The sequence below is a fragment of the Trachurus trachurus genome, assembly GCF_905171665.1.
Source record: "Trachurus trachurus genome assembly, chromosome: 12".
In the NCBI taxonomy this organism is placed as follows: Eukaryota; Metazoa; Chordata; class Actinopteri; order Carangiformes; family Carangidae; genus Trachurus; species Trachurus trachurus.
In genome coordinates this window covers 17,673,817-17,701,286 of record NC_139908.1, presented here as the reverse complement: position 1 = coordinate 17,701,286, position 27,470 = coordinate 17,673,817, and the positions used below count along the sequence as shown (strand labels likewise).

At 41.7% G+C, this 27,470-nt stretch overlaps 1 protein-coding gene across 1 annotated transcript in view; it reads left to right on the top strand.

The window, feature by feature from the left end:
- Positions 1-6,901: 6,901 nt before the first annotated feature.
- LOC310994480 (transmembrane protein 132C) overlaps positions 6,902-27,470 on the top strand; it is a gene marked incomplete at both ends in the record, with an annotated part of 135,282 nt that continues 114,713 nt past the window's right edge. Inside the window, one exon of the mRNA XM_083983189.1 lies at positions 6,902-6,971. Within this exon, the coding sequence (XP_083839315.1) occupies positions 6,902-6,971 (70 nt within the window). The remainder of the gene's footprint in view (positions 6,972-27,470) is intronic.

Here is a 27,470-nt window from a genome sequence, read left to right as displayed (position 1 = left end):
TTGCATCATTACCACCAGATTACTTTGAAGAGTGAACACCAGATTTCAGCTTAACTGTTCTGACAGAAGATGAAATGGTTTCCTCTGAGAGCTTTAGCATTGTTAACGTATCCACATGGTGATTTTTATAAAATACAATCGGGACATAAATAAGAGAGAAACAAAAAGTCAATGCCATGACTGTATCTTTCCACCTTGGAGCACGAAGCCTAGACCTAACCTGTTGAAACCGCCTAATTAGTTGTACAGTACATTTGCCAAACAACACAGTCTTCATCCTGGAAGTCAGTTCCCTGGAATAAAACCCCCCGAAAGATATTGGTTGAAATCTCACTGTCCTGCTCACCAAAGTTTGTTTTGGAGTATGGAATGAGCTCATTGCTGGAAAAATACCAAGTCTGGTTTTCAGCAACTATCAGTACTGAACTCACTGACACTAGAACAAAGTGAGGATGACTCCTGCCACTGAAAAAGCACACAAGTGCTTCATTGAGCCTTTCAGTGTCCACACAGTGATAGAGAGAGCCCAGACAGGGCTTAGTCAGTCGCACCTTGACAAAAAGACAAGTCTACAATGGAGGTGCAAACCTGTCATACACACTGGACAAAGAAGGAAACATTACTGGGCCATGTCACCTAACACTCACAATAACACAGAAGTCCCTGACACCTGCCCAGAGGAAAAGAACAGTTGCACCTTGACGTACAGGATCAGTGATCTCTGATGAGAGGTGTTTACAACTGGTATCACAGAGAGGGATTCAAGAACAAAAAAAGAATAACAGAGATGCTGGTCACTGTTGTCCTCGGAGTCTTGCACACTTTCTGTGTTTCCACAGATCTTTCCAGAGCTCCATCCCTCAGCACCAACCGCCGCCTACATCACCTCCTTTCCCCTGCTGCTAAACCGGCCTGCCCTCCCTGCTCATGAACCATGCAGCCTGCCATCCATTACTCCCATTAAGCTGGCCTGCTCTCCCTGCCGTTCCTGTTTAAGGCCCAGCCTGCCTACCAGGAGCTACCTTCATCAGTTCTTGTTAAAGGATAATTACCGTTTTTTACAATCTGGACCTTATTTCTAGCATACAATACGATCATTTACTCACCCAGATAACTTTGTTGTCATTACAAGTCGTTTCGACGAAATTAGATCCAGCCGAGAGCCGCATATATCCGTATAATGCGAGAACACGGGGCACACAATGCAGCCTCTAAATAACACATTATCCGCTGCGAAACTCGTTCATTCACCAATATTTTGTTATGATATGCTAGTGCTATTCCCCTCTGAGTCTGGGGTTAGCTGTTATCAACATCCGGGGTCTGTAGGTTGACCTGACCTGGATGATATCATCTCCGAGCGCTGCCCGGCTCATTCTGATAATAATCATTCCGCTTCGGATCCATTTTTAGCGCAACTAGCCAGAGCTTTAGTAAGTCCAGGTTGCGGAGAGGAAGCCTGTGGAAGCTGAACTTCATCCAGCTGCTCATTTTGTTCTGACAAGTCAGGAACACGAAGAAACGAACCGTAGCATTAGCGGTAGCAACAAGCCACGCCTGGCAGCGGTCGGAGATGACATCATCCAGGTCAGAGGTTAGTAGGTCAACCTACAGACCCCTGATGTTGATAACATGCCACCACGGGCTCAAAGGGGAATAGCACTAGCATATCATAAGAAAATATTGGTGAAATTAAGGAGTTTCGCGGCGGATAATGTGTTATTTAGAGGCTGCATTCCGCTGCCCCGTGTTCCCGCATTATACGGATATACGCGGCTCTCGGCTGGATTCAATTTTGTTGGAACGACTTGTAATGACACCAAAGTTATCTGGGTGAGTAAATGATCGTATTTTATGCTAGAAATAAGGTCCTGATTGTAAAAAAAAACTGTAATTATCCTTTAACTGACCAATTCCATTTGCATGTTTTCTTTATTCTATGTTGTAAACTGTTTTCTTGTCTGTACACAACATCTAATACACGTCTGCCCGTCCTCCTGGGTGAGGGATCCCTCCTCTGTTGCTCAGTCTGAGGTTTTTTCTGTTTTTTCCCAGTTAAGAGTTTTCTTGGGAGTTTTTCCTCAGTCGATGTAAGGGTGGTGTAAGGGCAGAGGATGTTTTTATGAAGCTATGTAAAGCCCTTTGAGACAATCTGTTTGTAAAAATTGCCTATACACATAAATCGCCTTGCAGTCAACCACCAATAAATCCATGTGAAGGAGGCATTGCGCTCATGTAATTTACATGGCGTTGTGTTTGTCCTATTGACTATGTTAGTCCAACAAAAACTGGACTTTTGAAATATAAACACGTTCGTCCAACTGAGATCACATTAAATTTAGTTTCTCAAAGCCAAACTAACACACCCAGATAATGCTGTTGTGAATTTAATTAACAACATGTACACCACAATCAGACTCAAGATAGCTTAGGGCCGCCGCTCCATTATCCCGGGCTTTGACTTACAAGTCAATCAAAATGAGTAACAGAAGCTTAGCTGCTTGGTTAGGTTTGATGATTGTTCGGTCTGTGACATAATACGTGAAATGGACAATGGTGCAATTCTAACAAGATAACTAGTTGGGTTGGACTCAATATGACCAAGTCAAGCAATAACACATATGACATAACACTTAACAAAGCCCTACAGTATATACTGTGAGGGTACAATGAAAAGGAAGGAGCTCAGGAAATGAGTCTTTTTGACATAAAGTACAATGTTAGGGTTCCTGCACAGCTCTTACAAACACAAAACTGCAGTATCTGAGAGAGCAAACAACTTTACTCGTTGCCTCTGTAGCTTGTTTGAAGAGAGAAACACATTATGTAATCTCAGACTCTTCGTGTGCGCAAATTAGTTCGGATGAACCACAGACACATAAAGCGGTTATGTCACCGCTGCCACACTTAGCGTCATGTCTCTCGCAGGACACTGAACATCACAAACCAAAGGACTCTACCCCTGAAGGGAAGAGAAGAGCGAGAGCTTTTGTTTTTGTATGTGAGAGAATTCTACAAAGTCAGCTCATTCTATAAACTTCTCACCATTTTGCAAGCTGAGCAGCTGCCAGGACATGTGCAGATGTAGCAACCTGTCCCAGAAAGAAAGCAGGGGCGCCAACAAGTAAAAAATCCCATGGGACTCTGCCAAGTTCTCGCCAGGATGTAAAACGCCAGATAAGACTTCACTGTCAGGCAGGGAATGTGTGTCTGCTCCGGGTCAAGTACTGAGACTTCGCCCCACTCTGACACTGCCATCAGATAATCTGTTTTAAGTCTACTTTTGCTTCTTTCATCAGTCACTTTTTAAACGCTCACTGTGGGAAGTGTGAGGTGAAACAGGCTACTGAATGACTTCAGCCCAGTGAAATCCACTGCAGCTCCTAGGAAGTCATGTACAGTACATTTATCACTTGGACTCAAGCTCTGTACATTGTATCTGAAGTAGACAAACAGAGAAATCCAACCTGACTGATGGCAGAGAATACAATGTCCCTGATTTCTGTATCAAAGAGAGAAAGAAACTGAGGAGGAGACAAAGGTGAATTACCTGTTCCTCCTCTGCTGCTCGGGACAGACCTTCAGCATTTGGTATTTTCGGCATGCAGCTAATGTTCTCATCAGTGGAACTTATACTGACTGCAATAAACTTAGCTCACTAACATTACAAGCAGCGAGTAAGGACTGTAAAGGTCAGAGGCACGGTGTGTCCTCAGAATATTTCTCTGACTTTAAAATCAATAGTCATCATCAAGTGGCAGAGAAGCTTTGTGAAAAGAAATAGAGATAAATGAATGAGACATTTTAAGCAAGTCAAGGTGGGCCAATTTTATCCTAATGAGAGCCTGGCTGGTTGAGGAATGCTTTTAGCTGCCTCAAAAGTACTTGATTGCTGCTGTTTTAACATAAATATTAATAGCCACCCACCCTCTGTCACAAAACATTAATTTAGTATTATTCTGTGTCATTTCAGGCAGCAACTTATAAGTAATAACATGTCACAGGCCACGCACCAATTTCCCTAAATATCAGGCAGGAACAAATAATAATTATATGTTTAGATTATCAGCTTGAGTGAAAATGCGACAGGGCCAAGATTCAGAAAGCAGCTGAGGCCAATGCTTATCATGAAAATCAGTGTTTACGTAATTCGTCTTTTTTTTTTATGTCAACGCCACAAATTGGCTCTCGTGTGTTTTGGGAAGCTGTCCCCCGGGTGCCGCCATTTGAGAGGGAAATCCAGAATTTTTTGGGGCTTTGATATCTCATTCTACTTCAATGGCGGTGGTGGAGCCGAAAGCAGGAAGTAAAGGAGAGAATGAAGGCAGGAGCTCCTCTCCTCCAAACCCACTGGGTCCCTTCACTTTGCTGCTGATGGCCTGTAATTGGTGTTTAGCGCTCTTGTGGAGAGGCCTCAGCTGCAGGGTGGCTCCTCTGGTTCCCTTTCAACATGTCACCGGTTTGTGTGTCTCTTTATGGCTTGTTCACTCTGTATAGTGAGCATGTACGCTGGCAGTTTGGGCTTTACACCCAGCAGGGTGCAGGGGAAGAAAAAACTACTCACAGCTGGGTTCCACGATGCATCAAGATACGTAGATAGATAGATAGATAGATAGATAGATAGATAGATAGATAGATAGATAGATAGATAGATAGATAGATAGATAGATAGATAGATAGATAGATAGATAGATAGATAGATAGATAGATAATATTCTAGCCTCTTAAAGCAGATCAACAGAGGAAAATATTTGAACACTTCTAACACAATTTGATGAAAATATATGAAGCCACTCCCAGTGATTATTGTCGGTCTACATTTCCTTTTATCAGCTGTGTCTTTAAGGCAGTTAGACTGAGGCGTGATGCTGTGTCTTGTGTATCTCTGTGTTAAGGCTGCAGCTGCTCTGAGGAGGACTCGGACTGATACAGCTCTTCCTCATGTCTCAGTCTTCTTGGAAGCTCACCGAGGGCAGCAACTTGCAGTCAGAGGTGTCCCATAGGGGGCACTGTTGATTCTCATGAACCACCCAAGGAAACAACAGGTTGCACTATACTCCAACTCCTGCCTTCACTGATTGGACACTAATGATCCACACACAGATTGTGGAAGTGGTAAAATGGAAGTGTATACTCTGCTGTTTTGTGTTCATTTCAATCACTTTTATCTGAGTTTAGGATGTAAAATCCCCTGAATAGAGATGTGAGCCTGCACGACAAACCTCACATCTGTGTCTTGTGGATTGCACAGGAGGAGTAGCTACACTACAGGGGGCTCCACCTGCCAAGAATCTGATTACGTGCAGTTGAAACAGTGCTGCAAACATCCATTCAGTGTGTCTACACCCGGCAAAGATGCAAAACTGCCGCAGTAATGTTTCCACTGTTACAGTATACTGTCCTCAGAACCTGTCATGTAATTAAACATACACAGTGGTGAGGTGTGGTGTGGAGTGGAGCTCCTGTCTAATTGGTCATCAACTTTTTTTTATTATTATTAAGGGTGTTGGGACTTTGAAAAATAAAACAAAACAAAACAAAAAACTGCACAATCCCCGTGTGATTTGCGGCGGGAATTGGATGGCACAATATTTGCTGACGTGACTGGCTCGAAAAACCCCTCTAATTTGCCAATCCAATCCAGCCCCGGGAGCGCGCGTGTCAACCCCCCTTCTCCTCCCCACCTCATACGATACCACTCCTATACCCCCCCCCCCCACTCCCCTTCTCCCTCCACCACCATCAACCCCCCCACCCTCCTTCCCTTCTCTTCTCTTCCACCCTCAGTTTCTGCACCAGCACTCTCCGGTCCACACAGCCACAGGGCGCAGAGCTGTTCAGTGCAACAGCTCAGGAAAAAAAGAAAAAAAAAACACTCCATCGTCAGCCTCTGGTCTGTGCACGCTCCTTTCCCCACGCCTCGTGGAAAGTTAAGGGAGGATTTAACTATTCCTTACATAGTACTGCAAAAGAAAAAGCCGGACTGCTGCAAAAACCCGTCAGCTCTATGAGAAAGAAGAAGAAGAAAATAACATAGCTGCGCGCGGTGCCATGAGATCTCTCTGGAAAACATAAAATTGTTGAGGACTTTTTTTCTCTTTATTTTTTACTGGCTCTCATCACTGAGGAAAAAAAAATATATCGCAGCCTGGTAAAGAGGAGACGTCTTTATTTTGATGTCAGGTGCCAACAGTGGTCGAGACCTCAGCGCCGTTTCCTGTGCACTAAGAGACATGGTAAGAAGCAAAAAAGAAAGAAAAAAGAAACAGTCCAACACCAGTTTCTTTAGACTTATCATCATTTCTATTTAAGGACGTTTATGTTGCTTTCTTATAAAAAAGCATTCTCACTGATTAGTTTGTACATGTTTTTTGTATTTTTTTTTTTATTACTGTTGGGTATGTGGTTAATAAATCCCTGACTGTTGAGCGCGCATTTGCCAAACATTTAACACCCCTGGGTGCCGTAGGGCGTGATTGGTGGCAGACGGTTTGTTTCCACGCACCCCGAGGCACCTGTTTTATCCTCAGAAATTATAACAGTTCAAGCCGAGACGTGCTGTGGAGACTGAGCGCAACAACAGAGACGCGGTGTGAAGTTGATTCAGTGTGTAAAATCCACCTATTTTAGAGGATGAGGACTTCAGACTTTGCCTTTCTTTTAGGATCTGCTCCTTGAGTGATGATTATCTGTGGTGGGGTGATGCGTTAACTGACCGTGTTGTGTCTGTGATGGCAGGTGGTGGCGGCGCACGGAATACAACTGCTTTTTTCCAAATGGGGGACTGCTCTGAGAGGATAAATTGCGTGCAAACTTGTGCGGCTTTCTGCTGAAGGGAGTTATTCCTGCGGCTCCCCCCGCTCCATCCCCCTCCCTCCCACCTTCCACGACTTGCATAAACATGAATCCACGGCGAGACACGGGGCCGCTCCGGTGCGTGGGACTCACCACCGCGCTTCTCCTGTGCGCAGGTAAGACCTCCACGAGAAACCTCCGCTAATACCCGTGCGCACTTGTGTCCACGCACAGCTGGATGAGAATAAACGGAAACCAAAGCCAGTGGTCACATAATAAGCGACGCCTGTAAATGCATCAACCTTTATGGAGTTACTCCATTCCGCGTGGGGCGTTTAATGAAATGCAAATTATTTCCTTTCAGTCAAAAGGACATATATAATTTATGAAACATATAATTAGCTGTAAGCTGTTGTGGCAGAATACAAAATGACTTGTAATATTAACATGAATGAACTGTGACAGTTGCCTAGAGAGAGAGAGAGAGAGAGAGAGAGGATTTGGGATGTTGTAGCAGCACTGAATTGGGATGCAGTGTGTGAGTGTGGCACTGCAGAGCACCAGCAGCAACAACAGGCTGCAGACACAACCTCAGAGAAAGAGGGAGAAAGTGCGTCTCCTCACTTAAGTTTGTGCAGTTTCTGTGCGTGATGGAGTGTGTGATTACGTTTTTAGTGGGGTGCTATAGAGTGTTTGCCTGGCTTATGCGGACTTGTAAATAGTGTGTCGTGAGTTTCCATTCTCACTCATACCTGTTGTGGCACCAAAAGAAAGATACCTGTCAATCAAAACACATACAGAGGGACAAATGCTGGTAATGTGGGTAGGTTTTCATTTTCTAGATCTGCTCATCCTTCCATGTGGTTTTGATAATATTTGAAAATTGAAATTTAAAATGTCACTGCTGAGATTGAACAAATGGCTGGTATAGGCATATTATCTAAAGCACTGTTTTGTAGAGGTGGGTAGAGAAAGAAGAATAGCCAAAGTCTCTGCTGTAAACATCCCCAGGCTGGGCCTACTTCAAGGTTCAACTTTTAACCTATAAGCTGCAACATCGTTTTAAAGTTTAAATTGAAACCTGTCTGATCATCTTTTTCTGTTGAATATCCACAATTCTCCTTTAAAGTTTTGCCTTAAAATAACATTTTTCAACTCTGGACAAAGCCACTCTGCAAATATAGAGTTAGGCCAACGGCTGATCCGTATCTCGGTTTGGTGCAGGTGAAAGTGGAGAGAAGGAAATCCTGTCAGTCAACCCCCTGGTGTGCACAGTCTCAGAGGATATTATACCTCTCCAGCCATCTGATTGCTTTCAGTGAGAGGTTGTCTCTCTTTGAGACACACGCACTGACAGGCACATACTGTAGAGGATACCTATACACGCGCACATGCTGTCAGGACTGGCCATCAGGACATTCTGAAATACTGTGTATCCTGGCACACTATGGGATGTGATACAGGGATTTTTTTTTCAAACTAGGCAGACCTGAGAAGTAAGGAAAGTTCTCAGGAGTTAGATGTTGCCTATTTAAACATAAAAGTTGCAGAATTTCTTTTTAACAAATGATTATGTAAGTATGAAAATGTAATAGTCCTAGCGCTCATATGTGAAGCATTAATGATTTTAGTATTAATGAATTCTTATTGAATGGTTGGAGAAATACCAAAAACTCATTTATCTCTATATTTATATGTAATTGTCCTATCTGCTCACAGTAAATGGTAAAAACAGTATGGTTTTCATCGCTTGTTCCACAGAGTACTTAAATGCCTGGTTTAAAGGGCACTGTGCTAAACAAGTGTGGGAGGATTCCCACTCGGAGTTTCTTGCTCTTTTATGTGTGTGTGGGCCTTTTTATATGTGTCGGTGTGGACTCAAATGGAAAGTTAAAAAGTTGCAAAACCAAACACCACATTTATCTTTTATTTAATAAAAGATCTCCTGGTCTCTGTCAGTCAGCCACACACACACACGCTCACCTCAGCACACACAGAATCACAACTACAGTCACAGAGGCCGGAGATGTTGAAGGGAGGAGGTGAGCGCAGCCTGGAGTTTCAGGATGTGTGATCACTGTAACCCATCAGGCCATGCACACACTGTTACAATCTTAACGTCTCAGTTTAATTACAGTATTTAAACAGAGTGCTGCAGAGTGCGGGAGATGCTAATGGAACTACTGGATGATTCTGCAAAGCAACAGATTATATTCACTTCTGGCTACCTGTGCATGCACTGCAGTGGCTGGTTAACTAAAACACTTGATGAGCGTTAGGGAAATGCAGTGTTAAGCAATGCTAATGCATCAGAGCTAATACTACGCACCAGTGATTTCTATTGGGTGGTCATTTCGCCACAGGTTTGTATCAGATTGTCAGTCTAGAACGCTGTGCTCCATTGCAATAAACTGTGGGGAGTTTATGTTTGATGGGTGATTCTTAAATGAGAAAGAGTTAATGAGGCCAGTTAACAAGTTCCAACACAAGCTCCCGTAGGGCTGAGAGCGGCCCTGTATACTGGAGCTTGCGAAGCTTTGATGCTATTTCCATAAAATCCATCTATGGACTGTTGTGATAGTGATGGTAGAGGTTGTTGAGTGCAGTTGGCACAAACGAAACCAAGTAAATTAATTGCTTCCATTCACTTTTTTCCGTCGCCTTTTCCATTGTTACGCTGATGAATTTCTTGCTTTTACAGCACTTTGTTATAACAGTCCCTCCTCCCCAGTTCTTGTTCTTTTTTCATCATTTGGAAAGTCACCAATAATGAACTCACACTAAAGCAGGCTGACTCCTGGGAACAGGTCAAATCAAGTTTTTCAAAAGGTTACCGAAAAGTATATGTTTGAATTCCCGGAGCTGCTGCAATCAGCATCTATACCCTTTCGGAGGCTGCGGCGGATTTCACAATCCTGAAGTCATTCTGTCAACTGTTTTTCCTGCAGTTTCCACAAAAAGCTTTTAACAGTCTAGTGATGAAATGAGTAAGAAACGTAAAACAGATTATCCTGTGCCAATGTTAGGAAAGAGGAAGAGCCTAGAGTGACCCTGCACATAGCTAAAGGCTGTGAAATCTAAACTGGCATCTACCTCCAGGAGAGCAGTGTCTCGCGGGATATTACTTGTTGGCTCTGAGCATCTCCTGGTTTAATTCTGGGAGGGGGGTTGGCAGGGCTGTGTGCTTCTGGGCGATAATAAGATGACTTTGTAGAAATCTCTCTCATGAAAACTTTTCTCTTCCCCTCTCGTTTTGCACCCGTTTTTCTCCTTAAGTGGTTCAAAAGGTATTTCTAGGAGCAGTAATGTTCATTACCATAATACAAGCACTGGGGTACTTGTTACAGGAGGCTTCAACCAGGAAGCCAAAAAATGTGTCTCTTACATATTGTGGGTTTTTCTCCCCCGAAGCAGAACAAAGTGTTTGAATTTCTAGGGGCAAAGTCAAAGTTTATTACATTAAAAAACACAACATATTGCCCGTAAAGCAATAGGCCTCCAGACAAACCCACAATTCGCCAATTCCACTGCAAAAATGTACTATCACTGAATGAAATGCTTTATTAGTAAGTGATGGATGAAGTCTGGCTTGCCCTGTGTGACACTGTATTTCATGCAAGACTCCAGAGAGCAGCAGAAGGAAACGCTGCACCAGGGAGCCATATGTCATATTATGTGGGTCATAACAGAGAGACACAAGTCATAAAGTGAAAGGTAATGCAAAGTTATGTTGAGTAAAATCTGAAGTCCAAACCTTCCTTAAAATTGCTTCACAAAGCTTCCATGGTCCTGAATAAAATGAATTGAATTAGTTTCAGTGAGCTGAGTCTCTAGTAGGTCTAACAGACACAGACTATAAACCAGCTGGGTCTGTCTGAAGGAAGCGTATACAGTACTGCCTGATTTAATGAAGGAGTCAAGCAATGCTCAGGTGCAAAGGGGGACTATTTTTTCTTCTACGATGTTTAATATGACAACCTGATAAATAACAGTATTGAAATGACTTTAAAGGAACCCTGTGGGAAAAATAATGACACATGATTTCAGCATTGATTTTACAGTTTTGTGACACATATGCTCTTGATGGATTAGTAACTCCTAAGAGAAATTATTATCACATTATTGTAGCCTACCCTTTTTCCTTCCGAGTGACTGACTATAGTAAAAAAGAGAGGGTTAAACCCATTTTAATGTGGAAAGGGAAAAAAAGAGCAACATAAGGCGAAAAATGTCTGAAGAACTCATGGTTCTGCAGATCTGGGTGATAATTTTTTGTCAAATTTTTCATCATGAGCAGCCACTTTATACCTCTGAAAGTATTAGCAATAAATATTTAGTGCGGCCTTAAAATCAGTCATGAAAGAAGAGAAAATGTTAACATTCCTCAAATGCCTCAAAGGCTGTTTTTTTTTTTTAGGAGTGCAGCTGAAATATACCACAAAGCACAAAAGTCGCACAAAAGCTAAATCCTACTTTCAACCAACTCACTAGACTGCCATTTCCTCAGACGATGAGACAACATTTTTTCCAAGGTCCACCTCTCTAGAATACTCACACGGTGGCCTAATGCCCCTACAGAGCTCTCTCAGTCTCCATATCCCTAACTATAAAAGGTCAGTCACAGTTTTGTAGAATAAAAACAGCAGCGTACAACGGGGAGCTGATGGCAAGAGATGATTGGTTGGAGTCGTGAGAGCTCAGCAGCTCAAAACAGATTTGTTCTTGCTTGTAGATCAGTCCATTTTCGTATATTTATCCAGCATCAGCATCCAAGTATAAAATCATTTTGGTGAAGGTTATAGTTTCACTCAAATGCCTTATTCACCTTTTTACTATCAAAGCAGGAACACATTCTTCTCTCCACTCTAAACAAGTGTTGTGCATCAACATAACCATCTAAACATTATGAATATTTTTCAAAGTAGCAGTTCATAAACAACATTTTGAATCTCGAGTATTGAATCTTGTCAACATTTTATGTTGATTTAAAAAAGAAAAAAACATGATCCAGCCAGAATTATGTAGAAATTGGTTGCATTTAAAAAGCCATTTCTAGATGACAGGGTCATATTAAAATGTCATCATGACAGAAAGCTCGCACAAAGAGCCTTTCCATGGCAACTGTGATAGTATAGTATTGCGGCAAATGAAGGGAGGAAAAAACTCAATATTTGATCAAATATAAGGAAGATTTTCTAAGTTGTTTGCTTTTATAGATCGGAAGCTTAGAAAGTAAAGCAAACCCGCTCCATAGGTCTAAAGTGTGCAGAGCACTTTTCTATCATTTTGGGCTTATTGATATTTTTAGCACCTTAGCAGAAAACTGGTCGGGCGTAGCGGTGGTCATCCTGCAACATCTGAGCTGTTTATTGCAACATCCATACATCTTTAGAAAGAGTTTAAGTGAAATATTAATGAGAAAAAAAGGTTGTAAGGCAGACATAGTGTGTATGAGTTTGGCCTGGATGACGCAGATAAGCAGCTCTTCGTACAGGTGTTGGACAATGAATTGTTAACTGATTAAACAGACACCGTATGTGGTGATTATTCCCTCCGTTATACATCTTGTTATCCTCCTGGTGCACCTTATGTTTTCTGGGAAAATGCTTTGAGCATCCAAACAGGCCACGTCTCTAAGGGATTTTTATTTTTTAATTTAATACAAATAGCGGCCTGCCTTTGTTGTGTGATCTTCATTTAGAAACACATTTTAGAAGAGGTGTCTGTCTCATCAGTAGAGGATGATATAAACAGCATCAGGCTTGTTGCACTTAAACTGAAATGGATGTCAAGGGTTTATTTTCCTTAGTAAACTAATGGCATCAGCTAATGTCATTAGCCGTGGAAGCTGATTGATTGACAGGAACTGACTTTGATGTTGCACAGTGACTTCATGCACAAGGACGGTCCAGCTCACGTCTCTGTGCGTGCGGGGTATTCAAACCACATCTATAATGAAGCTGCTAACAAGGCAGCAAAATGTGTCTAGTGTGAAGAAGCCTAATTAGTTGTGACTCCTAATAACCAATTTTTGTGAAATTAATTTATTGCAAGTAGTATTGATAATGGTGACAAAAAGAAGGCAGAAAGGCTTTGGGCTGTTCAACTCCTACGAAAACACAGAGGCATATATTGAGTTAAACCTGAGGATTCAGGAAGGCGTGGGCTTTAGACAGCATGACAAATGAAGGAATTTTACTCCTTAACTATTTCCTCAGTTGTACAACATGGTCATTTGCTTCTGCAGAAATTCATAGGGCGTAATCCAATGGGCAAAAAAAAAGAAAAAAAACATTAAAAGTGTCCTTCTTTTCCCACAGGTTTTGCTTTACTAATAGGATCAAAGCTGGGAAGGATGAAAAGGAGAATAATCGATAATATGACAGCATTAGGATGAAACATTGCCCTGCTTTGCTTCTTCACTCCGAGTGTTTGGAGGATTGGGAATACAGTGCGCCTAACCATAGCTGGCGCATGAAGATCCGTGCTGATGCACCCCGACACACATAATCACACACAAATGCACGTGCACGGCATCGCTAAAGCTTTTGTGACACATTTGAGATGCACACTGTAAACAGACACTCACACACGGAGAGACACGCAGAGACTCATCTCCTTGGGCAAACAACTTCACAGCCATCCAACTGGGGAAAGGATCGCACTCGGCGGGAGGTCTAGAGACAATTAGCATAACTAACAGAACACCCAGTGCACACCCAGCAAATCAGAGGGAAATGAAAATGAAGCTCCACAATCAGAGCAGACAAAGAATGTTAACAGCGTTTTTTTGTCACTTCCTGTAGGAAAGATTGACAGGCAGAGATCACACATTTATCTCGCTCCGCTAACTCCGGTCCCATACGTCAGCGGAGGTACAGTTACGTGTTCCTCTCCCTCACATGTCTGTCACTGGGGCTTCAACCCCCTGCTGAGCCGGCCTCGCACTGCATCACTTTACAGACACACGAGTGCAGAAGTTTTGCAGTTAGTTGTCGGAGAAACCCACTTACCCTTTTTTCATGTGTTTTTTTTTTTTTTTGGCAGTGTTTGTGTGTGGATTCTGCAGGTATAGAGGTAGAGATGATGACAGTGGTTATGGGAGAGTTTTCTGGGATTGCTGTTATCAGTTCAGGTCAGAACAGGAGGGAGCTATGTTTTTTTTTTTGTTTTTTTTCTCTCGACAGGAAAACATGATTGATAACGGTAGAAATGGCCCAATGGGCTGCACTGTCGTGAAGTCTCTGTTGTTTTTCTGTCTCTGTTGCTCTCCTCAGATACGCCATGCAACTCATCTCTGTCTTTCTCATAATTGCCTGGTTTTCATCTCTGGGTTTCTCCTCTGGTTAAGAGCCGCTCCTCACTGATTGAATTACCACCCGGTTCATCAGATGTTAAGCTATGAGAAAATTTCAAAAGTTATTATATTAAAAGTTCAGTATGGCACAACAACAGTAACAAAAAAAAAAACTCAGACAGGTGAATTTTAATTTCAAACTTGATAGACACATCGGAATTGAAACCTGAGGGGAAACTATTCCACACCTTCAGGAATGTGGCTCCCAAACCAAGACTCAATTCCCTTACCAATTTTCAGCAACACTGCCTCAAGAGAGGTAAACATTGCTGAGAGCTCCAGCCAATAAAAAAATGTATTAGCAATAGGTCTTCCATCTTCCAAAACCTATATCTGTATAGGTGTTAATACTTTGATGCAGTAAGCCAAGTGAGGCTCAGAGCACTTCAGCCGAAGTGATAAATGGACTGGAATAGTCTCTGCACTTTTCAAACTTGATGAAAAAAGATGGATCAGAATGGCGCAAGATGTACATAACAGGTGAAGCCAAATAAAGTTTGTATTCTTTACATTAATGTGCTAATATATGCACTATGTTATGAGATATTTCAATGGTATATACCGTAAGGTTATAGGTTGAGACTGAGCTTCATACACCACTGTGTTTTTGTAGATTGCTTTCCAGTGGCTCTCTGTACCTATATGGTTTATTCGGCACAGAGAATGAGACAGAAGTTATCGATCGATCTGTGGACTACAGGCCAGAGCTGAGCACAAATTGTGAGCAGCCTTAAAAAACTGTTATTGGTCAATTTCTAGTTAACATTAAATGTGCTGATGACCAGTTGGTAGGCCCTATTAGGTCAGAAAATTGCAATCTGTGCAACGGTGGAACAGATGTCAGCACGAAATGAGAAAAAAATCAGTTTTTGAGGCTCAGTAGTTGAGTGTTGTGTGTACGTGTGCGTGTGTGTGGAGGCGTTTGTGGATGTGTGTGTATTAGCAATGTTGACATACATAGTGTTAGTTCCTCATTGTGCTGTAGCCTGCCCCAGAAAACCGAATCTGTAATCAAATTCAGGATAATCAGAAATGTGGTTTCACACATATGGTCCTCTCTTAGCCTCTCATTTTCTCCCCCTCTCATCTCTTTGCCGCCTCCCCTCTCCTGTGCCCACCTGCCACACTCCCCCTCAGCTTCACATCTTCATCATCTTTCTTCTCACCCTCTCATCTCCAGCAACCTTTTTCTTTCCCTCTTCATTTACTGTTTTCTCTTTTAATCTCTTATTCTCACATGCTCCGGTTTCTTTCATCCCAGAGTGAAGCTGAATAGACCAATAGAGATGTTTCGTTTTTATTCAAGAGAAAGTTTTGGCAGCAAGGAATTTTGCATGAGATTTCTCAATGTACCAGTATTACATTAAGGAATACCAAGCAGAAAGATTTAAAAAAAAAAAGAATGTAACTATTATGATCTGCTTCCAATACTTTTTATATCAAATATGAATTCAAAGGAATGAAAGGAATAGTTTGACATATTGGGGCATAATCTTTTTATCTTTCCTGGCAAGAGTTATGTGAGATGATTGATGCCACTCTGAAGTCTGCATGTGAATGAAGCTGCAGTCTCCAGCCAGTTAGCATCACTAGCGCTTCCCACTGCAAGGTAAGCTAACTCAGCATACAGACATGAGACAGTTTTCTCATCTACCTCTTGGTGATTGTCATGGGACAAATAAAATGTTATGTGTATTAAAGTGCTCCTTTTTAAATAGATAGTTAAGAAAGCTGTGTGTATATTGTATTTGCTTTGTTGCATGTTTTTTATGGTGTATAAAACCACGTCACGCACAGCACTCTCTTTCTCGCTTAGTGAAAATCTGCTAGTTTAAACTACCCATTACCCATCAGCAGCTCTCTGCCTGTTGTCATAGGTGATCTAGTGTTTATAGTCGTCTCCCGGCACTGTTATATGATCCGTTTCAGCTGTGCTGTAAATTGTTTCCCTCATTTTATCACCTAAGGGGCAGTTCACGGGGTAAAATCTACTGACTTGTTGGTGGTGCTTTATTTTTGCAATCCATAGTAAGATCTTTCATCCACATTCCCTCTTTGCCCATTGCTTTCACCTATTTGTCTCCATGAACTCATTCCTTTTGACTCTCCCGCCATCGACGGCCTTTACTCCTCAGGATTGAATTACCATGGGTAACCAGACCAACCAACAGGAATTGTCACCAGAATCAATCTAAACGGAAGACGAATGGGCAATCTGCTGCCTATTTTGTCCGGTTGCACCGTCAAAAGACAAAGTGAAGAGGGAAGCGCTTGCAGCCCCTGAGCTCTGATGTTTGTAATTTCCCACCCTCCATGGCGTCAGTGAACGTCCGCCGAGTTGTAGGCGACATAAAGAATCTAAATCTGTGCCTCTGTTTTTGAGGCTTTTGTCTCATCTGGATGCTGCTCCAACGTTTGTCAGCACACAGGAGATTTGGAGGCTTTGGATAACTGGTTGATCAGATTACCCCAAATATCTGATCACTTATAGGCCGTAATTTGTATTTTCAGTGCTTTAATCTATGCTTAGCACGTGTCTGCGCCCCATCCAAGGCAATAACAGTGATTTTACAATGTCTCTTATTTAGTCATCCTGTCCTCGTTTCCCACATGAGCGATATACTGTGCTGCTTTGAGCATGCCCAGGGCCAGATCTGGGCCCGGTGCCTCAGTAATAGATGATAAATCAGTTCTTAAAAGGTCCATATAGAGGGAAGCTGAGATGTATCCAAAGCCCAAGGATTTAAACAGAGACATGAAATCCCCTTTGTTTCGCTGTGGGCATGAAGCTGAGTGAGTGAGCCTTGTGTGGGCTCCTGGTACCAGTCTAGGGCTTCTTGGGTGCCAGCATTTTCCAGCAGGTAATTGGGCCTCTCTGAGCCAGTGTTTGTGCGTGCGCGTGTGTGTGATCTCCACGGATACAATGAGGTTACAGGCCCCTCACTTTCCAAAGCAGACGTGGAAAGACACATGCCACTTTTATTTAAGGTAACTGATGAGGCAGACAGCTGGACTGATGTGGTCCACTCACTGTATGTCCTTATACTCACAGCCTGAGGTGTGATTTCTATCAGCACTTTCATTTTCTTTAGCTTCTCATCTCTCTGGTTAGGTCCCAATGTGGGTTTGCTTCGTGGATTCCCAGGAGATTCAAAGACTGATACTGATTTTCACTTTAAATAATTTCAAATAAAAATAGGTTGGGGAATATCATCGTCTCTGCATAATCTCTGTGGAGCTCCCTCATGCTTTATAAAAAAAAAATGCAGAAATACGCCAAGCTCAGATCAATTTGACCACTTGCCAACTCTTGACTTGCTTGGGTCATGATATATCTTGGACCAGAAAAATAGTCTTGGGAGCCAGAAACATTGAGAAATCCTCTGATATACTGATATACTGTTGTTGAGTAAACAGAACCTGACACTACAGTATTTTACATGTTTGTCCTTGTGATCCAGCGCATATTTCGCAGGCAGGGTGCAGGATCAGATAGCTTTTCTCTACGCAGTGACTGCCTGGCATACACAGTTATCTGCAACAGCAGATGTGCAGGCTTTGTTTAAATCACAACAGTATTAGAACAGAGAGATATCACCGATTTAGTAGCAGAAACATTGGTACACTGTAACGCATGATGTGACTGTTAAAAGCGATTGATTATATTCATCAGTGAAATATTATTTTTCTCAATTAATTGATTAATCTATCTTTAGGATATCAGGAAATGGCAATCACAAGCTGAGCCCTGAGCACAAGGTGATAATGCAAACTGCTTAGTTTGTTCAAACTGTAGCATCTTTTCTCGATAAATGACTGACAAAATGTTTTCAGCCATGTCAGTGTGTCAGTCCTCCACTTTGTGGAAATAACTTAACAAATATTGGATGTATTGCTATGAGATTTAGCACAGACCCCATAGGGTGAAAAAGATTGACTCTGGAGATTCCCTGGCTTTTCCATTAGTGAAAGAAGCTCAACACTTTCAGTTATCAGGCAAAATATACAAACAACTTAAAAATAAATTGACATATTCATGGCTCTCAAGTTAGGGTGGCACGTTGGGTGGCAAGTCACCTCAGAACGTTCTTGGACATAATGGCCTTCTCCCACAGTCAAAACACATGCACATTATGTTGACTGGTGACTCTAAATTGCCTGTAGTTGTGAATATGAATGTTGTTGAGGAGTTGAGGGGTTGTTTGTCTCTCTATGTTGAACCTGTTACAGACTTGTGACCTGTCCAGGCGTACCCCGCAGTTGCACTTAGCTGGCCTTGGCTCCAGCCCCCCTGCAACCCTGCACGGATAAGTGGTAGACATTGGATGCGTCGTGTCAAATGACTCTGGGGATCCCCTGAATGATGTCAATTTCATGGTCTAAATTTATTAACCAAGCCACTTTAAATTAATTTAGTCAATTGATTGGTTGCCTAATAGCTCCATCATTAATATAAAGGTGTGTATTATCAAATGCTGTTTGAAAATCCCAGAGTGCAGCGAAGAAGCAAACGTTTGCAAATCCTTTAAAGCTGAAATATATGTATATGGAGAAAAAGACTGGAGAATTTTCCTGGATTCCAAATGCAGCGGATAAGCAAAAACTTAAAGCAGGATAAACATTACTGAGGTAAAACAAAAGGATACGAATCTTAAAATCGTCAGTAGCAGATCAAAAACGAAGGAGTAAGACAGTGGAAAACGGCAAATGAAATGAGCCTGACAAACAAAAATACAGTTTGCCTTCCTTCACACTGAGGAAATGTTGCTTCTCCATAACTGTAGCCCAGTGACTTGAAGCTCCTGCATTGAACACTTCTCTGTTTTCTACTCTACAACGTGTTTGGTTTACCTCCGACGCACACGGCAAATATTTATCTTGCCATTCTTAGGTTGGATTTCCGCACAAACCGGAATATACCTTCAATCTGTAAAGCTAATTCCATCCTGATGTTGTACAGGGCAGAGGATCTTTCATATGTAGATTTGATTAAATTATGCCGGGGTTGAGCTCATTAGATTGGATTTACATTTAGAGATCTTTTTGTGCGCCGTCCCCCCTGAAACCTCTCGCGAGCGCTGCAATCACAGGATTCTGATGACCTGACATTTCCCGGCCAGTTTTCCACAGCCGCAGCGCTGCACACATCACACATCACAAAGTCATGTCTGCTCATCAAAGCTGGGAAATGGCACCATGCTGCTTTCAGATTCATGGTTCACTTTGCTATATTAAACACTCTCATGGTTTTGTAATGGGTCTAGCTGGTTAATTAAGTGGGTCAGAGAGCAGATCAAAGGCTGTGCTCTGGTAGATACAGTGAGGATTCTGGACCTGTGTATCAGTCAAGACACTAAATTTGTGTTAGTCTGACTTCACTCAAGTTGGGTAAATCATTTTTGTTTTGTTTTTAATTGCTGAATAAATCTTTTATTTTGAAATTTGAATTGATACTTTTTAATGAAGATCTCTGGAGTCATTACATCACCATCTCTGTTTAAGTTTGCTTAAGGGTTTGAGCCGGACTGTCTATGGACATATCTGCAGGATGACTGACTGTTTGAGGTTAGCTTGTTTAAAGAAAGCAGTGGATCTAATCGCGGGAAGGGAAAAAAAAATTAGAGTGGTGGCCATCAATCATAAACCCCCGTTTCTCCCACTGTCAAATTACCTCTGCAGCATCACGCCACCCCCGACTGCAGTTTTATAGGAAAAGAACACTTTATCTTTCCAGCTGTCAGAGGAATGATTGGCTAGTTGATTATGATGTTAGTGTTGCGGTATACGCCGATTAACTTTCACCATTCAAAACGTAGGCATGAATAAGCCACGGCAGAAGCCTGCATTGCAGACAGCATGCAAAACATGCAAGAAAAGGTATGTTTATAAATATTAACACCATAAATTGTGGCTGTATTTTCATTTGCTCGCAGCTTTTCTTTCATAATGATTTCTTTCATTTTTTGGCTGATGTGATATTACACAAGAGAATAATAGTGGTAGAATAAAAGGGAGGATTGAGGGCTTATCTAGCTCTGCAGGTGTGGTATTACAGGCTTCTCAATGGGCATCAGACTTGTGGTGTGAAGTATAAGCTCCTGCACTGCGCAGAGCATTCTGTACATAATCCCAGTGCACTTTCCCATAACTGTGAGCTGGGACAAAGTGAAGGGCACACAGTCTGTTTGGCAGTATGACACTGACAAGCAGCCACTGAGAGGGGGGCAAGAGTGCCTATCGTGTTTTTTTGTGTGTGTGTGTGTGTGTGATGCTGCTGTGGCTCAGGGAGAAATGCTTTCCAGGCTGACGTCAAGGCCTTTTCCTTCTTCCGCTCAGTGTTAAGTCACACACACAAAAGAGAGAGAAAGATACACAAATGATGGTGATAATGTTATTAGAGGAGAATAAGCTTTAGACGTCCAATTTTACTGCACTGAAGGATTCAATGTGGCCAAAACTAATATCCCACTAAATAGGGTATTATCTTCAAACAAGCTCATTATATATTATTAGTGATAAGTAATACATTTAGATGGATCATCTTTCAATGCACCACGGTGGAAGTGAAATGAATCTATTTCCATCTGTTTTCTTTATGTATACTCATCTATTTTTGTGCTACAGTGCCACAAAGTTGTGTTATGTACTCATCTATTTTCATTCCACATTGTGGTAAAATGAGACAGTGGATCTGGACCACTGAATATTCAGTGAGTCTTTGTAGACTAATTATAATGTGTGTCTTCATAAACTTGGGGACTCCATGCAGTGACTGAATAAGGCAGAGCAGAAAATAAATTGATTTCTTGCTTTGATGCAACTGTGTTGCCTGCACAAGTATCTGATGAGGGGCTGCGTGAAATAAAGAAATCTTATTCCTAATATGTTTTTTTTTGTTGTTTTTTTGTATGATAATTTAGGCCAGCTACAGTACATTGCATTGAGACGAATCCCTGCCTCAGCACTAGGATTGCAGGAAATCTATTCTGGTGCTTGTGATGAAATTAATGGAACATTTTATTGGTGCAGGTCATGTTTGTGGGGTTGTGGCATTGTAATGAAGAAGAATGTTGAAGAATGTTGAGGAGGTGGAACATTAGAATGCCCCCGGCAGGTTCTGCTCGCTGTTGAATGGGAAATAAGTCTATAATGGGGAAAGAGCGCTCAAAACAAGTAATGATTAATGTGAGTTGGGATGTGTTTGCACACATCTGCTGATTGAGTGTATGCAACATGTGTGTACAAACACACAAGCATCATGACATACGCATACAAATCTGCTCCTATGAACACATGTGCCCAGACTTATGTAGTTATTCAAGCGTTCAGGCACCTTATGCACATTCATGCACACACACACACACACACACACACACACACACACACACACACACACACACACACACACACACACACACACACACACACACACACACACACACACACACACACACACAGCTAAATATGCATAAAGGCCTGCCACAATAATAGATGCCAAAACAGTGTACTTTGTTTGGAAAATGTGTCCAGACCCACACACAAACTACTTTTGCATCTTAAATGTATGTTAAGTGTATGTTAAATATTTCACCCATTTACTTTCCACAAAGCACAGGCGAAACTTTTGAATTGAAGTTTGGGGTTTGTTCCTGCTCACCTCTGAAACAATAAGGCGGCCTAACGGATGAGGAGAGAAAGGAAACTGCTCGTGTGTGTCCATCGACGTCAATGAGCATAAATTGAAACTTTAAATGGAACTGAAAACTTTGAAATTGCTGCTTTTAGCAAATTTAGCATCAGTAAATCATTGCCACATTAATGTTGAGACATTAATGCAAACAAATGAGACCATTAGATCTCAGCCACTATTTGCCTGTGATTTGCATTTTAAAATGTGAGTGAAACACACTGAAGAGGCTGGTTAACTTTGTGCAATAGCAGATAGAGAGACGGATGAAACATAGTTGAAAATAAATCTCATTATGAGATGAAAAACAATTTGTTTTGACACAACAGTGCTTCTGTTGTAATGTTCAAGTGTCTTTTTTTTCCAAAGCATAATCTTCAGATGGTTGCAATCAAGCATTGTGCCATTAAGTTGGAAATTAGAGGGCAGAGTAATGAAATCATGAGCGATGATTGGATGAAATGTGAGATGAAAACAATAGCCTGGGTCAGTGGCACGAAGCGTTGTGATGTTGAGGCACCAATAAGCAGACAAATATGAACAAATATGAACCTGCCGCACGTGTGACATGATCAAGGATGTGTTGTTTTCATTTGTCGAGCAGGTAAGAGGGCAACATTGATTATCTGGTGTCCGTTTAGCTCACACCCCACACACAAACTCCACACACACATACAGAGGAGTTTATGGAGGATACGATACATACCTTACCAATATCTATCTCAAATACAGATGGTTAATGTGTTAGAGAATTGTATTCAAGTATAGGCTAAGGACTGTTGATCAGAAGAACTTTTACTCAGGTAGAAGTAAAATGACCACTAAAAAATTACTCTTTTATATTTGTATTAAGATTGTTACAGATTTGTAACTTATCCTGGTGGACAAAATAATAGGAATTCCACCACTGTTCCATAGACGAGGAGACGGCATATAAACAACATAAATACAGAGAAAATGCAGTAGTTGTTGATGCTGCAGAGTGAGTTACGACAATCAGTCATTTGTTGGACTCAGCCGTCTGAGTCTTGTGCACCGTTAAGTCCTCCACAGTCTCTAGTCTCTGCTCTAAATCCAGCTTCTCTGCTGCTGGTACATGCATGATTGGAATAGAGAAACAGCAGCTGCACAGAGTTTATCAAAATATTCAATGTTGTTGTTGCTTTTGAGATTCGGAAACAATCTGCAAAAATAAAAATCTGTCTGAAGAAAATGGACTAAAAATAAAACAGCTGCTTAAGGTCTGTTTTCCACTGAGAGGCAGCCTGTGTTGAGGACAGTGAGTCTCAGACAAAAACTGAGTAATACATTGAATCGTTTGAACATGGGAATGGGAAATTTGCTATGTGCTTTCCACAGCATTGCTTTGTTTTACCCTTGAAGGCCTTTTGGGTGTCCTTGGCATACAAACTGTTTGTGAACTTCTCAGACAAAGGCTTATGGCCAGAGTTAAAGTAAAGTCATGATCGATTTCAAATCTGGCTGCAAGCGCTTGCTGTCATTCCCTGGATCTTTGCCCTGTCTTCACTGCCCAACTGTAGTATATCAACAACATCAAAACGCCACAGAAAATACATCTAGGTCTGCCACATACCGCACAGGCCACAAAGAGAAATTTACTCATCGAACACTTCATTATCTGTAGAAACAATAACTTTGTGACATAAAGGATTGGACTTCCTTTATCTCTCAGGAAAAATGAGCTGTGCCTTGTCTTAACAGTGGAGCAGCTGAAGCTGGAGTGATGGGGCATCACAGCCTGTTGTTGCTGAGTCAGGTCAATGTGGATCGCCAGGGGGCATCCAGTCAGAATGTGGACGATGTTCTTGCGTTAATGAAGGGACTGTGCACCACTTCCTGTCAGAGCACTTCTTGTCGCTTTGTTGAGTTTGCCCAGATGGCAAACTACTACAGACCAACTGCGACTCAGCACATTACCACTCGGCTACTGTAACTACCTATTGTAGCAGTTGCTTTATCCAGTATTTTAGTGTGAAATGCAGTTTCCGTCAAGAGGTGACTCACAAATTGCTGCTTTTTAAATGTGTAGGCGAAGAGACAAGCCACATGTGGATTCTTTGAGCCAGGATTTAAGTTAAGACTGCAGCACTTGCTCACACTATTACAAGTTAATGGCTGCTCATTTTGCTCAGCATCAGTTGTCACCAGCAAAATCCATACTTTTTTTTGCCTTAACGTAGCCTACAGTACAGTATGTCTCACTGTAAGTGCTTGCAGTGACTAGAGCTTTTAAAAGCCAAATAAAGCATGTGTTTTAGTGCATACTTTGCAAGAGATGTCGACCATTAGGAAAACGGCTCGCAAGATGACAAATTACTTTAGTTTAAGACACTCAGAGTTTTTAAAGCAACAAGAGAAGACACTTTTTTATGAACATTGTCAACTTAAGGACTTAGTTTGTAGTTCTTTCAACTACTATATAGCAAACGTTAGCATTAAGAAATGTTGCGAGTGTGGCAGCACATTTCATTCCTTTACTTCCAAAGAGCTGTGTCCAATGATGCAAACCACATCTTTTATTCTACAGATTAGCATGCTAACCAGCTAGCCATGGCCTGTCTCACTTTCCAATAACAACTCCATGTAGCCTCCAGTCTGCTCTGAAAATGTAGCACAACTCAAAGGTGTATTATAACTTCTTGTATTATAAACACAATAATGATGCCCGGAGCACTTGTCAAGCAACAATCACCACCACCCACTAAAAATCTTTAAGGCAATGGTTTAAATACTTTAGATTTATGTTAGTATGAGCTACACACCATTGTGTCCTGGGCTACAAGTGCTATAGCCAGACATCATAATTAGAATCGACTTGCCAGACATAAACAAAGAGCAGCAAGCGTGAAAAAATAAAATTTAAACCATCCACAGTGGAGAAGAGTTCTTTTGTGGACTCCCCAATAATTGATTCTGCTCCTAAATCTCACTCCAGGGTATCTGGGAGGATGTAGCAGAGCCTATTTATTTCACATGCTGCTTTTCATGTTGTAATTTATAACACTGTGGGCTAATCATTTTTATCACAGGTCACTGCTGTCACAAGCCGAGGATTAACAGGCAGCATTTGGTTGCTCATTTTGCACGTATAACTGTGGTCTAACACAACAGAAGCAATGGCTGACCCGACTTGTTCAAAATATTTGACTGCACACATACACCCACACCCCCAAACACATAAATGAGCGACCTCTTGCTGAATGATGGTGGTGCGGAGGGCCCCAGCTGCTGATCATTGAGAGGATGCGTAAATACCATCTGTGTGTCAGGTGAGAAAACTTCACCTTTGCAACGAGTGTGTGTTGCAGGGAAATGACCGGCATGCTGCTAACAGACAACAGACTAATGCCCAGAAGCTGCTCAGTGACCCATGAAAAGATATGACAGTGTCATAACAGCCATCTGCTCTGCCTCTATTGCTTCTATTAATAAATCTCCTGACTAAGCAGAGCAGGAGACGAGCGGAGCGGGGCAGGCGGTAGAGTTACATGTCAAAAGCTTCTCTTTCGCACTTTTTCTCTATCTGTCTTCTTCATTCCCTCTCATACGCACATAGGCATACACACATACACACATTTACTGCCTCTCCCACCAGCTGTCATGTGTGCATGCTGAGGCGTTGTGTTCGTCCACAGAGGCACTGATGATGACTCAGGGCTCCGCGTCGAGGCTGCATGGCTCCCCCAAAATATCTAGAATAGAACGCCTTCTGTGTTCCTCAAATATTGGAGTATTTTCTTTATGAATAATTCAGATTTTTGTCTTCCACCACTTTGATTTGGAGGGTTTGTTTAACAGCAAAGAAATAAAACTTTCCTCAAAATCATAAAAGTGACAGAACTCTGTTGCGTTATCTGAGAAAAAATCAAACAAGTAGTCAAAACTTTGAGCAGGTTCCAGTTATACAAAAAAAAAGTACAAACTGATTTGGTGAGATGGATTTTGAAAAGTAGACTAATCATAAAAGTGAAGGAATCAGCCCTGTCCGTAAATAAAAAATGAAAAGTAACTTTTATCTTGATACATTTATTGCTTACTGGCCTGTCACTGGAGATTGATTTCAGCCAGAAAACAGGAGAAGGTGAAAAGGATTCCAACAGGAACCACAACAGAACTGTGTTTTTGGTACACCATAATTATATTTCAATCATGCAAATGAGCTTGGTTTTGGTAGTTAGAGGGTTGTTGGAGTGTGTAATTGAAAATGCAAAAGATTGTCTCGCATCAAAATGTCGAGGAATGCGCTGGCTGGCTACTAATCAGAATGGCCCCCACGTGCCGCGCACACTGAATCGCTGCCTCGATCTCTCTAGAATTGAATCGTTTTATCTTAATTAACTGTGCAGAATCCATCCAGGTTTGTGAGAGTGCCAATTTCTTTCACCCACCCTCTCTCGTTCACATAGTAAAAAAAAAAAAAAATCAACTCTTCCCCCCCAATTTAATAAATATTTCTAGGGCCGGCTGTGATATTGACTTGGAGCAGTGATCGAAGGATGGGGTGCTGTCAGTTTACTGTAGCTGTGGACTGTATCTTAAACAGATGGTCTGGTCGCTGCTGTCAGAGGAGCTGCAGTAATTCTACTACTGTTGCATGTTGTGCCACACCTCCTCTCCCTTCATCTTTCCTTCCTTCCCTCACGTGTGTATGTGTGTGTGTGTGTGTACTGTATGTATACTCTCCACAGATGCCAAATGAAAGTGATGGAAATTTTACAACATCAACGGTCGGCATCAATCGTTTCCGGCTGCCCACTTAATGACTACGCTGTGTGTCTTGTTTTTAGCTTTCCATTAATATAACCCTCATCAGTGCTGTTTCAGAGCTGAACTACTGTATTTGAGATTTGTGTTTTCATTAGTATGTTCTCATCCTTTTGTGAAGTGAAGTGTGAACTTCAGCAACTTTCACAGCTTGAAACACAATTAGAACAAATTAATATTCAAGGAACAATAAGGCAGAGGTGTCTATTTGAAAACAAACACCAACATAGAAAAAAAAGGAGTTTATCCTTTAGAACTGATGTAAAATGTTGTCTTACATACCTGCATATCTTAACTGACTGATAACCCCGGGACACTGGATAATTTCCTTAATAATGAGCAATTAAATGAAATTATGTTCCTAGTGTGATCCCACTGCCCAACACCATTTGAACATGTAATTTCACAGTTTTAATTGCCAGCAGCAATTAAATACCCTGTGCTAATTGTTCCTTTTTGAACACATTCAACGTGAACAATGAGGAATTTAATTTAAATTTTCCGTGCCATTCCCATAAGGTAAATTCACAGGGACTGTTCTGTTATAAAAGAAAAATTGTCCAAAGGCCAACTGCACCCTCAGGCATCTACTGTATATAAACTGGTTGTAACCACAGCTCCTTTTAGAGAAAACTGCACTGGAAATGTAAAAGGAAAAGTAAAACAAGCAGTTGAGTTTTGGGAGTGTGGTGACAGACCAGGAGAGATAACAGAATGAAAAGAGCTGGGGAAGAAAAAAAAGTTGTGAAAGAGACTGCAGTCGCGACAATCTCAGTGTGATTACTGCACAACACAACCATCCCATTTGTGCTGCAGAGCCAAGGTCACACCGGGCGATTTTAACAG